General features: G+C 39.6%; 1 protein-coding gene across 10 annotated transcripts in view; it reads right to left on the bottom strand.

The window, feature by feature from the left end:
- The window catches only part of ELMO1 (engulfment and cell motility 1), a 554248-nt gene that overhangs the window by 336057 nt on the left and 199636 nt on the right, over positions 1-18555 (bottom strand). For 6 of the 10 annotated variants that reach the window (XM_036863258.1, XM_036863260.1, XM_036863259.1 and 3 more), the window contains 5 exons: positions 16850-16928; positions 11692-11736; positions 10576-10626; positions 5905-6027; positions 4345-4476 (listed from right to left, as the gene is read on the bottom strand). In XM_036863258.1, coding sequence (XP_036719153.1) covers positions 4345-4476; positions 5905-6027; positions 10576-10626; positions 11692-11736; positions 16850-16928 — 430 coding nt within the window. The remainder of the gene's footprint in view (positions 1-4344; positions 4477-5904; positions 6028-10575; positions 10627-11691; positions 11737-16849; positions 16929-18555) is intronic. The other 4 variants (XM_036863263.1, XM_036863265.1, XM_036863264.1 and 1 more) reach the window with 2 other exon arrangements.

Below are 18555 nucleotides of genomic sequence, written 5' to 3'. Positions count from 1 at the left end.
GAAAAAGGAGAAGTTACAACAGACACCGCAGAAATACAAAGCATCCGAAGAGACTATTACAAGCAACTCTGTGCCAATAAAATGGACCACCTGGAAGAAATGGACAAATTCTTAGAAAGGTATAGCCTTCCAAGACTGAACCAGAAAGAAACAGAAAATATGAACAGACCAATCACAAGTAACAAAATTGAAACTGTGATTAAAAATCTTCCAACAAACAAAAGTCCAGCACCAGATGGCTTCACAGGTGAATTCTATCAAACATTTAGAGAAGAGCTAACACCCATCCTTCTCAAACTCTTCCAAAAAATTACAGAGGAAGGAACACTCCCAAACTCATTCTATGAGGCCACCATCACCCCGATACCAAAACCAGACAAAGACACTACAAAAAAAGAAAATTACAGACCAATATCACTGATGCATATAGATGCAAAAATCCTCAACAAAATACTAGCAAACGGAATCCAAAAACACATTAAAAGGATCATACACCATGACCAAGTGGGATTTATCCCAGGGATGCAAGGATTCTTCAATACATGCAAATCAATCACTGTGATACACCATATTAACAAATTGAAGAATGAAAACCATATGATCATCTCAATAGATGCAGAAAAAGCTTTTGACAAAATTCAACACCCATTTATGATTAAAACTCTCCAGAAAGTGGGCATAGAGGGAAACTACCTCAACATAATAAAGGCAATATATGACAAACCCACAGCAAACATCATTCTCAATGGTGAAAAACTGAAAGCATTTCCTCTAAGATCAGGAACAAGACAAGGATGTCCACTCTCACCACTATTATTCAACATAGTTTTGGAAGTCCTGGCCACGGCAATCAGAGAAGAGAAAGAAATAAAAGGAATACAAATTGGAAAAGAAAAAGTAAAATTGTCACTGTTAGCAGATGACATGATACTATACATAGAGAATCCTAAAGATGCCACCAGAAAACTACTAGAGCTAATCAATGAATTTGGTAAAGTAGCAGGATACAAAATTAATGCACAGAAATCTCTTGCATTCCTATACACTAATGATGAAAAATCTGAAAGAGAAGTTATCAAAACACTCCCATTTACCATTGCAACGAAAAGAATAAAATACCTAGGAATAAACCTACCTAGGGAGACAAAAGACCTGTATGCAGAAAACTATAAGACACTGATGAAAGAAATTAAAGATGATACCAACAGATGGAGAGATATACCATGTTCTTGGATTGGAAGAATCAATATTGTGAAAATGACTATACTACCCAAAGCAATCTACAGATTCAATGCAATCCCTATCAAATTACCAATGACATTTTTTACGGAACTAGATCAAATCATCTTAAAATTTGTATGGAGACACAAAAGACCCCAAATAGCCAAAGCAGTCTTGAGGGAAAAAAACAGAGCTGGAGGAATCAGACTCCCTGACTTCAGACTATACAACAAAGCTACAGCAATCAAGACAATATGGTATTGGCACAAAAACAGAAACATAGATCAATGGAACATGATAGAAAGCCCAGAGATAAACCCACGTACCTATGGTCAACTAATCTATGACAAAGGAGGCAAAGATATACAATGGAGAAAAGACAGTCTCTTCAATAAGTGGTGCTGGGAAAACTGGACAGCTACATGTAAAAAAATGAAATTAGAACACTCCCTAACACCATACACAAAAATAAACTCAAAATAGATTTGAGACCTAAATGTAAGACCAGACACTATAAAACTCTTAGAGGAAAACATAGGAAGAACACTCTTTGACATAAATCACAGCAAGATCTTTTTTGATCCATCTCCTAGAGTAATGGAATAAAAACAAAAATAAACAAATGGGACCTAATGAAACTTCAAAGCTTTTGCACAGCAAAGGAAACCATAAACAAGACGAAAAGACAACCCTCAGAATGGGAGAAAATATTTGCTAACAAATCAACGGACAAAGGATTAATTTCCAAAATATATAAACAGCTCATGCAGCTCAATATTAAAGAAACAAACAACCCAATCCAAAAATGGGCAGAAGACCTAAATAGACATTTCTCCAAAGAAGACATACAGATGGCCAAGAAGCACATGAAAGCTGCTCAACATCACTTATTATTAGAGAAATGCAAATCAAAACTACAGTGAGGTATCACCTCACACCAGTTAGAATGGGCATCATCAGAAAATCTACAAGGAACAAATGCTGGAGAGAGTGTGGAGAAAATGGAACCCTCTTGCACTGTTGGTGGGAATGTAAATTGATACAGCCACTATGGAGAACAGTATGGAAGTTCCTTAAAAAATTAAAAATAGAATTACCATATGACCCAGCAATCCCACTACTGGGCATATACCAGAGAAAACCATAATTCAAAAAGACACATGCACCCCAATGTTCATTGCAGCACTATTTACAATAGCCAGGTCATGGTAGCAACCTAAATGCCCATCGACAGACAAATGGAAAAAGAAGATGTGGTACATATATACAATGGAATATTACTCAGCCATAAAAAGGAACGAAATTGAGTCATTTGTTGAGACGTGGATGGATCTAGAGACTGTCACACAGAGTGAAGTAAGTCAGAAAGAGAAAAACAAATATTGTATATTAACGCATGTATGTGGAACCTAGAAAAATGGTACAGATGAACCGGTTTGCAGGGCAGAAGTTGAGACACAGATGTAGAGAACAAACGTATGGACACCAAGGGGGAAAAACCGCGGTGGGGTGGGGATGGTTGTGTGCTGAATTGGGTGATTGGGATTGACATGTATACACTGATGTGTATAAAACTGATGATTAATAAGAACCTGCAGTATAAAAAAACAAACAAACAAAAACAACTAATACTAAACTTTCTTTGGGTTATTTGTATGGAAATTTGTTAATATAAATGTTTCAGACATTACATGAAATTTCTAAAAATCTTATATGTTCTGGTATAATGTTATAAGTCATAATTCTAGTCGTTACTTTAAATGTATATCTCAGAAATAACTAAATTTCCTTGTCAATTGTATTATTATGAACTTTCATCAAATCTTTAACCGTGGTCATTTTTAAGTCTTTTGTCACTTACAGACAGTTCTGGGTGTACTCTGATGCTTTTGCAAAAATGTTGCTATAAAAGATTTTCATCTTCAAGGGATTCATGGAAAAGACTCTGACAAGTACAGGTTTCTGGTAACTGACTATACTGTTGAACTGAATGAACAAGCATTTTCAGAACTCTAATGGAAAACTGATGAATTCATAAAAGTGCTAACAAAAGATCAAGATAAAAAAACATTAATCACATGGGACTGAGTGAACCGATGAGGATGATTATAATTTTTGTGACTTTCTGTTTGCATTAAAAAAAAAAATCCCACAAGGACTCAGAGGCAAAAAATATACAAATCAATTTTCACTGCAAAGTAAAGGAGCTGTTACAGTGGAGGATTACTGGACTGAATGTCAATATGAGTGTGTTTCGTGTTTGGTAATTGCAATCATTGTTGCTTTTGTTGTGGTCATCCATTTACAATGCTTGGTGCCAGTTTATTTATCTCTTGTAAAAATAAAATAAAATGTGTGTGTGTGAAAAAATAAAAATAAAAAAATAATGCCTGGTGATTTCTAATCACTGAAGCCAGAAATCTCATTTATGATGCTTATGAAGGAGGTAAAAAAGAAACCCAAGTTTACACCTGCAGAATTTGAGATTAATTAGCCAAAGGTCATATAGAAATGTGATGGTGATAAAAGCAAGAATAGACCAGAAGTAGAAACAAAAACAACAGTTTATATTCAGGACAAGCTGTGTTCTGATTTGCAAACTGAATAAAAAGAAAATCTAGGAGATATCTTATCAGCATCCATAGCAAGACAAAACTTTTAGGAAAATATAAATTGCATAAATCAGATCGCGATTAAATTTCAGGAGACTCAATTTGATTTTGATATGAAATCGATGTAGGTGAATAATCCAATCACTAGCCCAATAATAAGATCCATCCCACAGTTGCCATCACCCATTTAATTCAAATAGAACCTTAAGCCTCTTGTGAAGTAGATTTAATGAAGTCTAGATGCTTTCCGGGCTAACTACTCTTGGTTACACTTAATCAGAACTGAATAAACAAACTCAGTATTAGTCACACTTGTGCAAGTTATTCCATTTCACTGCAGCCAGAAGAGATTTTCATGTGATCTTGTTTAAACCAGCTAAACATCTGGAAAATGTGGAAACTATTCTGTAAGGCACAAGAGGACCACACGCTTGGAGGAGACATCAGTTATGTGGCTGAGGTCAGGCCCCAGGATGCTGGAAGGAGAGCTTACTGGAGATGGCTTACTTACAATGAAGCCAAGTTTTTTATAATCCCGGGTGTACATGGACTTGCGCTTCTCCATGCTGCCGCTGCTGTTATTTGGTTCAGACTCTGCATCAAAAGCAATTCTTCGAAGTTCAAATATGATGTCCCGCTGAGCCTGAAGGGGTTAGGGAGAAAAAATGGGAGGGCGAGAGAGAGCTGCCTTCACTGTGTGCCGTTACATCTACTCCCTCGTTCCCCAGGGTCTAAATGAATCACTGCATACAGGCAAAGGAAAAACAGATAAAAGACAACCAATGTCCTAAGTTACAGCTCTGTATACTTCTTTTCCTCCTGCCACTCTCCCTGCTGGTAGGCCCTGGCTTTATTCCACAATTACCCTCACAGCCAAGCCACTTGGAGCACTGATATCAATTGCCTCGTGAAGTTCTAAATGAGAGCCCCAAATATGATGGAAGGCTTGTGATTGGGAAAAAAAAAAAAAAAAATTAGAGGACCTGGGAGTCCTGTACTGTCAGAAATAAAGCAAGAGGCACGTAAGGTTTATGAACAATATGTAAGTGACAAGGGATCCCTAACTCCACTGAGAAGTGACTTCATAGAAACAAACCTTAAAAATGGTTAAAATGGTAAATTTTCTGTGAGGCATATTTAACCACAATAAGAAAAAATATATCTTTTAGATAAAAGGAGGCGGTTTCCAAGCAGGGAGGGCTGTTTCACCTTAAGACACATTGCGTTTCGTTCTAGAAGTAGTAAGGCTGTCGCATCTCTCTGGGTGATCGCACTTGGTCTTGCCAAAAGCGTGGGGCATGTTAGACAGCTGCTCGAAACCTCTCCATCATTCCTAATCTCATGGCCTCACGCCATGAATGAAGTGCTGCGGTGGTTACACACTTTGCATGTGCATCCACATCTGCTAGAGATCAGACCCTCACGTGCCAATAATGAGTGTTTTCCTTTCCAAAGCTGCAGCGCTATTTAAGTTGAAAATGTGCTACAGCAGGGCTCCCAGCTGTTTCCTCTCACTCCGTCCTCACATAGTAAAGTTCCCCCAAAGCGTTTTGGATCGAGACTTAACTTTTCATGCACAACAACCAGAGACCTAGAGAGAATTATAGCAAAGAGACAACTGACAAAGATGTAAGCCGAGAAATCAGATGTAACCTGGGACCTCCACCCGTGGCACTGATCACTGGAGAATGGAAATTACTCCTTCAGCCTGCAGAATCAATCTCACACAGAGCTACCAAGTGGCTATGTGTTCTGGGAACTTGACTCCAAAGCTATCGCCGTTGAAGGTATTGGGGCTAAGGGCCAACGTTTGCAGCCATGTGACGTCAAGCTTTCTTACCCAATAAAGAAAGAATATGCATGTGTTTGATGCATAATGAAATAATTCATTTATTTTATTCTCTGATCCTAGATTCACCTAAATTTTAAATCCATTCCCCTAAGTCCTGAGATGATAATAAAATAATATTATCATCATCTAAAACCTCCTGGTTTCCAAGTAGCCCAAGAAAAGACTTTTAATGACACTCTTTCCCACATGTGCTTTTACCGTTGTCTAACGAGCACTCACCTGGTCCTGGGGATCCATCTTGGTCATCATCCTGTCTTCCAAAAGGTTAAAGGTTAGCACCTGCAGCACGTACAGCTGGTGTGCCATTTCATTGTTGATGGCCCGCTGAGCTCGGATGACATGCTAGGGAGATGGTTCACAAGTGAAATTTTTTTAAACAAAGGAAGAAAGAAAAAGCAAATAACCTAAGTTACCCCCCATCATGATGCCAAGCAGAACCTCAGAAGTCCTTATTTGGAAGCAAGGGGGATGTAAGTGGGTGGAACCGCCCTTCAGGAGAAAGATGAGCACACAGGTGACCCTGGAGCATTCCTTTACATCTCAGGGCCCAGTAAGGTTCCTGATCTTTAGGCCAGAAGTGGAGAAAAGACCTACTGTGTGCAGTGAAGAGTGGAGGTGGGGAAGGAAGTGGAAATTCGGTGGTGATTACATCCATATAAATCAAGAGAAGGTGTGCCTGAAATGAGAGCACCTTGAGAAAAACTGTGGATTTCTACAACAGAAGCATTGCTTGCCTGCAGTAGAGAAATAAATGGTGCATATGTATGGTAAGCAATTTTGCCATCATCTTAACCCTGCAACTGTCACTGACAAGTGATCCCACTTCTCAACGGGGAAAAGTTTTAGAAGCATCACACAAAAGCAAAGTACCTATCAGGTTTGTAGTTAATTCACCGTGGAAACTGTACAGTAACTACTGTCACCACAATGCAGTGAGTGAATTTATGTATATTACTTTTTACTCACCTGTTAACAATGAAATTTTTTTTAAAAAAATGACCCTTCCCCTTTGAAACAGAACCAAAATGGAACAAATATAAAAGGAGTGGCAGGAGACAGATATGGGGGCCTTCACCCACACCAGGGTTGGGGTTGAAATGGGATGCAGCATTTGGGTCTAATATACATCTGATTTGTCAGAGACCACCGTTGTGCCTTAAAACTGCCAACCAACCAGTCAAAGTGGTGAAACACCCGTTCAAATGAGTTATTTTGAACGTGCCAGACCCAACCACATCTTGCTGTCTCAAAGAACTTTCTCTGGGTGCCCCCCAACCTGACGTGCACCTGGACCCCTCAGCCGGCTCTGAGCACCATGTCAAAATAAGCAATTGAAGAAGGAGGGGTGGGGTGAAGAATGAGGAATAGAAGGAAGTGGCTGAACCAAAATTATGGAGGTTGGGGGGTGGGAAGCCAGGCAATGGGATGGGGGGAGAATCAAACTTCATATCTTCCAATCTTCCCAATAGAATGTTAATTCATAGTATATGTTGAGTATCCAAAGTGTATGGGTACTAGAGCATATGGGTATCTATTTTATTAGCAACTCAAAAGTATCTGCACTCCAAGTTATTGCCAGAGAATACCAACCTTGAACTTCCAGCCATCAAAATCTCATATAAAAAGTCCCACTGAAACAAACTGATCTTTGAGACATGATGGTTACAGTCATTCCACCCACCCCATCTCTGGGTATTCTAACTCCAACTGCCTTACCAAGGCGATACCAACAACAGGCTAAGACCTTAATTCCAAGTTTCTACTCCTTCATCTCCCCACTCTCCTCCCCTGCACAAACACTTTCACTGCACTATGCTTTAAAATCACTGCTTCACAATCTTGAGAACGAAAAATGGAGCTGGAGGAATGAGGCTCCCTGACTTCAGACTATAATACAAAGCTACAGTAATCAAGACAGCATGGTACTGGCACAAAAACAGAAACATAGATCAATGGAACAGGATAGAAAGCCCAGAGATAAACCCACGCACATATGGTCACCTTATCTTTGATAAAGGAGGCAAGCATATACAGTGGAGAAAAGACAGCCTCTTCAATAAGTGGTGCTGGGAAAACTGGACAGGTACGTGTAAAAGTATGAAATTAGAACACTCCCTAACACCATACACAAAAATAAACTCAAAATGGATTAAAGACCTAAACGTAAGGCCAGACACTATCAAACTCTTAGAGGAAAACATAGGCAGAACACTGTATGACATAAATCACAGCAAGATCCTTTTTGACCCAGCTCCTAGAGAAATGGAAATAAAAACAAAAATAAACAAATGGGACCTAATGAAACTTCAAAGCTTTTGCACAGCAAAGGAAACCATAAACAAGACCAAAAGACAACCCTCAGAATGGGAGAAAATATTTGCAAATGAAGCAACTGACAAAGGATTAATCTCCAAGATTTACAAGCAGCTCATGCAGCTCAATAACAAAAAAAACAAACAACCCAATCCAAAAATGGGCAGAAGACCTAAATAGACATTTCTCCAAAGAAGATATACAGATTGCCAACAAACACATGAAAGAATGCTCAACATCATTAATCATTAGAGAAATGCAAATCAAAACTACAATGAGATATCATCTCACACCAGTCAGAATGGCCATCATCAAAAAATCTAGAAACAATAAATGCTGGAGAGGGTGTGGAGAAAAGGGAACCCTCTTGCACTGTTGGTGGGAATGTAAATTGATACAGCCACTATGGAGAACAGTATGGAGGTTCCTTAAAAAACTAAAAATAGAACTACCATACGACCCAGCAATCCCACTACTGGGCATATACCCTGAGAAAACCATAACTCAAAAAGAGTCATGTACCACAATGTTCATTGCAGCTCTATTTACAGTAGCCAGAACATGGAAGCAACCTAAGTGTCCATCATCGGATGAATGGATAAAGAAGATGTGGCACGTATATACAATGGAATATTACTCAGCCATAAAAAGAAACGAAATGGAGTTATTTGTAGTGAGGTGGATGGAGTTAGAGTCTGTCATACAGAGTGAAGTAAGTCAGAAAGAGAAAAACAAATACAGTATGCTAACATATATATATGGAATCTAAGGGATAAAAAAAAAAAGGTCATGAAGAACCTAGTGGCAGGATGGGAATAAAGACACAGACCTACTAGAGAATGGACTTGAGGATATGGGGAGGGGGAAGGGTAAGATGTGACAAAGTGAGAGAGTGGCATGGACATATATACACTACCAAATGTAAAATAGATAGCTAGTGGGAAGCAACCGCATAGCGCAGGGAGATCAGCTCTGTGCTTTGTGACCGCCTGGGGGGGTGGGATGGGGAGGGTGGGAGGGAGGGAGATGCAGGAGGGAGGAGATGTGGAAACATATGTATATGTATGACTGATTCACTTTGTTATAGAGCAGAAACTAACACACCATTGTAAAGCAATTATATTCCAATAAAGATGTTTTAAAAAAAAAAAATCACTGCTTCAGGGGGCTTCTCTGGTGGCATAGTGGTTAAGAATCTGCCTGCCAATGCAGGGGACATGGGTTCGAGCCCTCGTCTGGGAAGATCCCACATGCCATGGAACAACAAAGCCCATGCACCACAACTACTGAGCCTGCGCTCTAGAGCCCGCAAGCCACAACTACTGAGCCCGCGTGCTGCAACTACTGAAGCCCACATGCCTAGAACCTGTGCTCCGCAACAAGAGAAGCCACCACAATGAGAAGCTCACACACCGCAACAAAGACCCAATGCAGCCAAAAATAAATAAATAAATAAATAAAATCACTGCTTCCACCTTTATTGAGAGCCAGTATAAAAAATAACCGTATTATGAATCCCTCTGTGATTTCTAAAAAGCCATTCTTGGACCAAGAATCTATTAGAATGTTCTAACAATACCCGTTTCAGATTCCAATTCCAGGGGGCAAAATATGTCATCCCCCGAAGAACTGGGGTACCTCTTTTATCAAACAGTGAAAATTACACTCATATGGTTTCTCTTTATCCTTAACAGCCAGGAAGTTTAACATGAAACTTGATGACAAATTGTAGTCATTATTATTGGCTTTGGGTTCTAGAATATTTATTTTCTTTGCCCTCATAAGGTTTTTAATTTTTAAAGGCCTCATTGTATTGGAGTGTGTGTGTGTGTGTGTGTGTGTGTGTGTGTGTGTGTGTATGTAACTGTAAGCTTGCAGAACTCCTTTTCAGAATTACACGAGCACTTTTTTTTTGGTAAGCAGAAGAATCAATCACATGCTTCTTTCAGCCTTTGGTTAAAAGTCAAGTAGTAAATAAGGCCTCAGGAAATCTTGCTATTTGATTTATTTCTAAACATTCACAACATAACATGTAGAGCTTCTTTTCCACTGAGGTTTCAGGTCTTTTTCGCATCACAGTTAATGAGTGGGTTTCATGTCTGTCTTTCCTGCCTTTCTCTAGGAAAGGGGCCCAGGAAAATGATGGTCGAAATTTCAGGACTTCTCTCAGAGTCTGATATGTTTCCAGCTAGTTTCCTCACTAAAAATAGTATAAGCTCATACTGGTGGAATTTTTAAAGTCAGGGAGCCCCTGATTTCCTTAAACGCAAAGCTAAAGCTACAGTGAGTATAATAAACCTGCCCCACCGAGAGAGATTGCCAACCCTTCCTGCCAGAATGCGTTTCTCTCTAGAGCAGTTCCAGAGATGCTCTCCCTCCAATCATGAGGCCATTCCTGTGGGAAAGCTTTGTTTATTCCATTTCCAAAAGCACACTTTTTCCTCCTTTCTAGTTACTACTGCTTCACCACAGAAGCAAGTCACAGAACAAATCACAAAACCAAGCCAAAAGAGGAGATGAATAAATACACCAGACCATTCCTTCCCAACAAGGTGGTCACAGCACATAGGTACTCACTGTTAAGATGATGGAACGCAGTTGCTTCTGAGCCAAAATATTCGCCATCTCCTGTGGAAGAAAAACACACGGACAGAAAAGCTTTGGTTAGAAAGATACATTTCCACATAGCCCCAGATGACTTTATCCTGGGGCGTGCTTCAAAACTGGATATCAGCAGTATTTCTTACCAAAGAAAGGACTCAAGTGGACAGTAGTATTCGAATTACTTTTTGAATGTTGTTTAGATAACAAAGCAGTAGCCAACAGCAAAGGAAGGAAATCTGGCACCTGCAAATTTCTTTTTTTTTTCTTTGTTTTCTTGGGAATTTCTTCCTTCCAGGAAAAGGTAAGTGCTGAATAAAAATCAAACACTCCAAATGAAAGCAATGGCTCCCCACTGGAATGGCTCATCAGCTTTTATTAGACTGTATATGTGCAGAGCTTTCACTACAAGGCAACAAAACGCCTGCACAGAGGAGATTCCAATACTAGAGAGCCATCACTTTAAAGGTCTAAGACTTCTAAAAGCCATTTCATCTTAATCTGTGCAAAACCAAAGAGTGAGTAGTACATACCCCAGGGCTTAATAGTCTATGCAAATGAACTGAGTGAAGTTTTAGCAAAGGACAAACATCTGGGCAGATGCAAAGCCCTAGGGGCCGCACTCAGCATTCCTGGGCCTCAATTCTGCAGGCTGTGCTTTGTGCTTTGGCCTGCCTGACTGGCATAGAGGATTTGCAGGTGATTTTATTAAATGAAATGATTCACAGATGCCCTTTCTGAATATTGTCAAACAGATACTAAGGGGAAATGAAATAGTTGAACATAATCTTGGTACAAACATCCCAAAGGAAAAATACTGCTCATATTCAGGAAGTCACTTGAATGTTGTTTTCTGGTGGGGGGGGGGGCGGTATTTTTAGTGTCACTACTCTTAATGAGTAGAGAAGAAACTAAGCTATGATTTAAAAACACAACCATGAATTCGATCAAGGTCAAAATAAACTTGGAGATAGCAAGGAGAACTCAGAACACAGGGAGGAAGTACGAGGGGGCACACAGGCAGGGCTGGACAGGGGCAGAATGGGAATGCAAGGCCCACTTTGTGCTGACAAAGGGAACGTGGGGACTTACAGTCAGAGGACAATCAAGGATGTCAACACTGCTCTCTACACCAACCTAACGGCCATCGCCACCACAGAAAGGAAAGCCAGCAGGAGAGAAGAAGGAATGGAAATTCAGAGCACTCTGTTAGACGTTACAGCTTAATTTTAACACCCCTGCTGACCCGCTGCATTGAAGAGAAAAGCACACAAATACGCTAAGGTGATCTAAAAGGGCTAGATGGCATCAAAGTCAAAATCCAATACTATACTACTATATATAAAATAGATAACTAATAAGGACCTACTGTATAGAACAGGAAACTCTACTCAATACTCTGTAATGACCTATATGGGAAAAGAATGTAAAAAAAGAGTGGATACAGGTATACATATAACTGATTCACTTTGCTGTGTAGCAGAAAGTAACACAACATTGTAAATTAACTATACTCCAATCAAAATTTTTAAAAAACAACGACAACAAAAACAAAATCCAATACTAAGTCCTCTTCCAACCTCTTGAAAACAAGAAGGCAAGGATGAGGACACCATCGGAAACAAGTTAAATGGCAATCCAGAAGGAACTGCCCTTCCATGGGTCGCAGAAAGCCATGCTTTCTTCCTGATCAAAACAGAAAGGTCCATCCTTTTTCTTCTTGGATCAGATGAAAACAAAAGGCCCAACGTTCTTTTATAATTCCTTTTCTTTAATAAAAATGAAATTATTGCTTTATTGACACACAAACAAAAAGAAAAGAAAAAAATTCTCTGTGCCTATGTCAGCCTATCGACTTAACAATTTTTAAAATAAGTTAGAAGGGACAGTATATTTCCAACATCTACTAGAGTAATTATTATAATGATCTGTTTACAATATTTATCTTCTGCATAAGAGTGTGGTCTTCTCAAGGGCACAGAGACTGTCCTTTTCATCTTTGCATTCCCAGCCACAGCACAATGGTTGGCACAGAGTAGGCAATGAATGTTTCATAAAACATCCCGCTACCCTCCTAAAGGATCAGGAACTTGACCAGAGAGAAAACAGAAAAATCCTTGTCCACACCATGGATTTTTTTTTTTGCCCAATATTAAGGAATGGTTTGAGTGAACTTGAGAAATCTATGGAGAATAGTTTATACCATTAGGATGATATAAAAGTATATAGATAGATATGACTATGGACATGGATACAGGCATACCTCAGAGATATTGCAAGTTTGGTTACAGACCACCACAATACAGCAAATACCACAATCAAGTGAGTCACACTAATATTTTGGTTTCCCAGTGCACATAAAAGTTATGTTTACACTATGCTGTAGTCTATTAAGTATGCAATACATTTTGTCTAAGAAAACAATGTTCATACCTTAATTTTAAAATACTTTATTGCTAAAAAATGATAACATCATCTAGACCTTCATAGACTCATAATCTTTTTGCTGATGGAGGGCTTGAAATTTTGCAAGAATTACCAGAGACACCATGTGAGCAAATGCTGTCGGCAAATGGTGCCAGTAGACTTGGTCGATGCAGGGTTGCCACAAACTTTCAACGTGTAAAATAACACAGTATTTGCAAAGCACAATAAAGCGAAACGCAGTAAAACGAGGTCTGCCTGTATAGATATACTGACATGGAAAGATGTCCACAAAATCTTCTTTAGTTTTAAAAGCAGTTAAAAAAACCCAAAAAACAGTGCATGCAGTATGATCACATCTAGTGAAAAAATGATGTCTGCAGGAGAGTCTTTGCACAAAAAGCAGGAAGTAGGACCATGACAGTCCCACAGGTGTGAGTAGTTGCAGTGGTTCCCTCTCTGGGAATGCAATTATAGGTTTCTTTAAAATTTCTTCCTTTGGAATCTGTATTTTCGGATTTTTCTATCAAATCTTTTAACTATAAAGGGGTTTTTTTAAATAATGCTTATCAAAACCATAAATATGTGCAGAGAATTTGGAAGGGATGTGACCAACTTCTTTGCCATGAAAATAATAAAATAAATAATGGCAACTAGTTGTAAGAAAAAGGATCCACTTGCCCACCTAATAGCTATCCCCTCTCCCACAAAACAAGCACCCCTTCCCTTTATTTGGGCAGGAAAAGGGAGAGTCTCCAATACCTGGGAGGCAGGGGAAAGCATGACCCAACCCCCCACCTCCCAGGGAGGCTGACAGGGGACCATCCACAGAGGATGCAGTTATACCCCAGGCCCAAGTTCACTGCTCTCTCAGGCAGGCCAACTCAATGAATGCAAAACAAAAATATCGCCCAGGTCTGCCTGACAAGTAAAAAGATCTGACTTCAGTCATATTTTTCTTCAGTAAAAGCAGAAATAAGGTATAGGTATTTAAAAATCCTTCTAAATTCATTAACATTTTGAAAAATAAAGAAAATCCAGATAATAGAGTCCTACCAATGTGTTTGAGCCCAAGTTGCAAAGAAATGTTGAAATAAATAAAATTTTTTGACTGAAGTGGAATTTATCCAATGTCCAAAAGCTTTAAAAAGACAAACAAACAAACAAACAAAAAAAGGGACATTCCTGTAAATCCAGTAAATAAGTGTTTAGAATTATGTTTTAATCTGATTGGAGTAAGAAAATGGGCTTGATGTCTTTCAGGTGTCAGTAAGTTCTTTACCAGGCAAATACAAGGCCATTCTGCAGGTGATGTCTCCTTGACCGGCATTCAGTGGGATGCTTTGCAAATAAGAGCAAGAATGAGTTTGGGATTCTAGCTTGGACTCTTATCAGCTCAGCAATCGGTCAAGTTCTCTACTTCCTTTGACTCTCAATTTCCTCATTTATAAAATGGAAATAATAAGACTTTCTATAGATATGAGAATTAAATGAAATGACATAAGACACTGAACATGGCATGGTGCATGGCAAACCCTCAAATATTATCATTGGTGACAGGCTTTGGGAAATTTTCCTATTTGCCAAAACAATTCAGACCTTTCAATCTTTCAAAACATAAGCCAATAACAATATATAATATACAGCAAGATGTCACCAACTAGCTTGACCTTCTGCTTTAAAGGCCTCCACTGATGTTCAGAAAATAACAACAAATAAACTTTTCTTCATTATGAACTCGAAATAATTTTGAGCCAACTCTCTCTTAACTCACTAAAATGTACTTTAAAAATTAAAAATCGAAATACTCCTTTTCTTGACCAACAATAATCACTGATTCATCTTAAATTCAACATAGTTTATAAAGTCCAAGTTAATTTTCTATCGACAAGTATCGTCATTTTTATTTCAAAGACTAAATTAGTCATATAATACTTTGGATTTTCTGCTGGTTGATATACACCCTATCTTTCTTAGTTGAATTGTTTTCTTAAATGGTTTAATGTTATTAGACTACCCTTTGTGATTTATTATTAATATAGCAATATACAGCCAAACTGTACCACGTCGGTCTCATGGAGCCTAATTTTTCAAAAATAAAAAAAGATTTGATTAGCAGAATCCAAACCTAATGTTAATGGTATTCCTAATATAATGGTATCCCATTATGTTTTCATTGTTATCATTGGCCTGGAGTCAGCATAGATTGGCAACTAATTCCCTACTTTTCCATGGTCATTCAATTCCAATTCAACAGATTAACAGTAGTTTTAGTGTAACAGAAAGATACAAGGTGTATGCATCTTACTCGTGTCTAGATGCAGAGATCCAAGTGAAATCGTAGCACTTGGGGTGAGCATGAGCTTTCATTTCCTCTAATCCAGCCACAGGAAAAAAGACAGTCTCAAGAGGTCCAATCAGCGTTCTGGCCTGGCTCTTGACCCCACTCTACAAACAGCCATCAGTGGCCTGGCCAGTAGAAGGGTCAAGCTTCTCAATGCCCATGTCAGGCTTATGTATGTGCTGCCCATGTCAGGCTTGTGAACATGCCCAGGCAATTTGCTGGGATGATGGGAATTATCATGAGCCCAGTATTTAGATATAAATATATAAGGAGCGGCCCTACCCATGATCCCACCTAAGATCTGCAAAGCCACCCTTAAAAATCCAGCCTGGAGGATAGGCTTGGGGAGGACAGGCACCTCCTGGCTCCAGCCAACACCAAACCAAAAGCACAGGAAACTATAACGCCACTCTACTTATTGTGCAAACATAGCCCCTAGGAATGAGCAAACAATCCTAAACGGAAAACAAACCAGTAACCTTCACATTTAGCCACTGAGATTTAAAATCCTTGGCAACGAAAAAATAAAGTAAAAAAATAAAATTCTTGACACAGTGTTCAGTAGCATGTTAGCTTTCTAAATTCTTCTAAAACAATTTATTGGTAACTGTCATCAAGCTCCCCAGTACACTTTCTAAAGGTTGAAAAATCTCATATTTCCATCCAGTTTGTAAATGAAGTAAATTGTGACCAAGGTAACAAGTATGTTATGTTGATGGAAAAAAAAAACAGGAATGAATTCTGAGGTGTGAACCAAATTCTAAGACATGCAAAAACCCACTTCTACAACCACTTTATAATCGTCCTTTCCCTAGTTGAAGAAGAACCAATATCAAAGGGTAGATTTCACGTAGGTCCATTTCAGGGGTTCCCTCCTCTTGTTTGCACAGAGGAGGGGAAATGAATTGCTCAGTCCTCCTGGCCACATCCACACACAGAAGCAGAAATATCACCAAGCAAAGAGCCCCTCTCACAGATGAACAGTTATCTCAACCCCTGCAGCAATTTTCACCTTCCCTGTCCTGTCTTCTCACCTTCCCATCTCACACCTCCCTGGGGAAAGCATGACAACTCTCAGGGTCTACATTTTCTCATCAGGCAAATGGGGACAATCCCTCCCTGGACCCAGTGAGTATCCAATGAAATGACAGAAGATCACAGGGGCTTCTAACTCTGCATCCACCACAGAGGCAGAGTTTCATCTTTATTTCATCTCTTTGTTCTGGGCTTCTATGTTGGGTTTCATGTGATGAAAGGGCTCTACCGCTGGAACACTCCTAACTTTCCTCATCAGACAGGGGCTTGCCCATCTCCACCTAGTTCCCACTGGATCTGTGAATGATCCCAGGCTGTCCAGGCAAACCACTGAGCAGCAAGGAGCCCCACAGGAGTTCCTGGGATGGGAAGGGGAAGGCTCTCTCTGCACCAAAAGTTGCCGGCACAACTGGGCACCGTCTTTAAGACAAAAGAAGTGCAACTTACCTGCCTCTTCTCATCAGGAGCCTTCAGGAAAAGTGCATTAATCACTGCAATGGTATAGGTTTGGATTTCTTGATCTGTCCTGTAAAGACACACAGACATACAGAAAGTCAGAAGAGGCTACCCCTGAGTTAGACCATGATAAAGCTCATGATTATTTCCCCCCAAAATAGTGAGAGAGAAAGCCAGGACCTAGAAAACACATTCAGCACTGAAAAAATATTTTGACCATCACGAGGCTGGAAACACAGCAAGGGGACAATTACTATTGCTAGCCAGACAAAACACGCTCAGTGGAGATCACCCAGACGTACAGGTGGCCAGCTGGCTCTCTCCGCTTCTCCTCTATTAGAGTCAAAAATATGGACCAGGGGATGTATGTGTGTATGTGTGTGTGTGTATGTGATTTTCTGTTTGATGCACGAAGTATACCTGGGAATAGTCCTGGATGTCCCTATATTCCTGGGCTTATGATAAAGGAAACTGTTTTGTCTCCATGGCAATAATATTACATATTCTAAAAATCTATTTCCCAAATAGAAACTTTTTTTAAAATTTAACATCTTTACTGGAGTATAATTGCTTTACAATGTTGTGTTAGTTTCTGCTGTACAACAAAATGAATCAGCTATATGTATACATATATCCCCATATCCCCTCCCTCTTGTGTCTCCCTCCCACCCTCCCTATCCCACCCCTAGGTAGTCAGAAAGCATGGAGCTGATCTCCCTGTGCTATGCAGCTGCTTCCCACTAGCTATCTACCAAATAGAAACTTTTAAATAACAAAAGAATAGGTTTTTATGTTTACAAATTTGCTTTTCACAGGAATGAAATCGGAAATTTCAAATGAAGCCAAGATCTAATGTTAGCTGCATGGTAAATAGTAAATAAGAAGGACCCAAGGCTAAGGAGCAGAGGCCTATAGGCTGTATTTAGAGATAATTTAGGAAGAGGCAGAGCTTAGAACACAGCCTTTGGCAGGATGAAATTCTAAGCCCAGTGCCCCACAGGCTGGCTGTGTGGCCTTGGACAAGTTCACGGGGTGTCCCTACACAGCTTCCTCATCTGTAACATTGGGTAAAAACACTCTTATTTCAAGGAGCTGCCTTTAGGATAAAATGAGGTAATGCATATAAAATCTTTAGTACAGCACTTGGCAAATGAGAAACTCTCCACTTGGCAAAGCGCTCTATAAATGCACAGTGATGCCCTCGAGATTCAGAGAAAAGATACAGACTTTTAAGTTGATACAGTTCACATTCAGGGACATGTGAAACTGGTATTATTTCCAGAGAGATTTCACACAAAATCATCATTTTAGAGCATGTGTTAATTTTCCCTGAGGCCGCAATCCATAGCCTGTGTGACTCAACATTTTACATTCTAGGCACCATCCCCCCTCCATATGAAGGAAACCGCTAATGCACTTTGGTAGTTTATATTATAAACACAGTCAACATTTTCGGTATATTGAGAACTACTGAATACTCCCTCGCATCCCCATCCTACACCCCCAACCCAAACAGGCCAATCAGGTTTCTTCTTGAAAATTTGCCAGTGTGACCTGAGAGACCAGGGGCGGCAGTTACTGGGAGCCAAGTCACATGACTGCCAGCCAGTACGCTAGAGAAAAGGCCTGTTGTGAGGACTCCAAGGAGGCCATAGTTTCTGTCCTTCCCAAGGCTTAGCTACTTAAGTCATTCCTCG

The sequence above is a fragment of the Balaenoptera musculus genome, chromosome 9 (genome assembly GCF_009873245.2).
Source record: "Balaenoptera musculus isolate JJ_BM4_2016_0621 chromosome 9, mBalMus1.pri.v3, whole genome shotgun sequence".
Lineage (NCBI taxonomy): Eukaryota > Metazoa > Chordata > Mammalia > Artiodactyla > Balaenopteridae > Balaenoptera > Balaenoptera musculus.
This window is presented reverse-complemented; position numbering and strand designations above follow the sequence as displayed.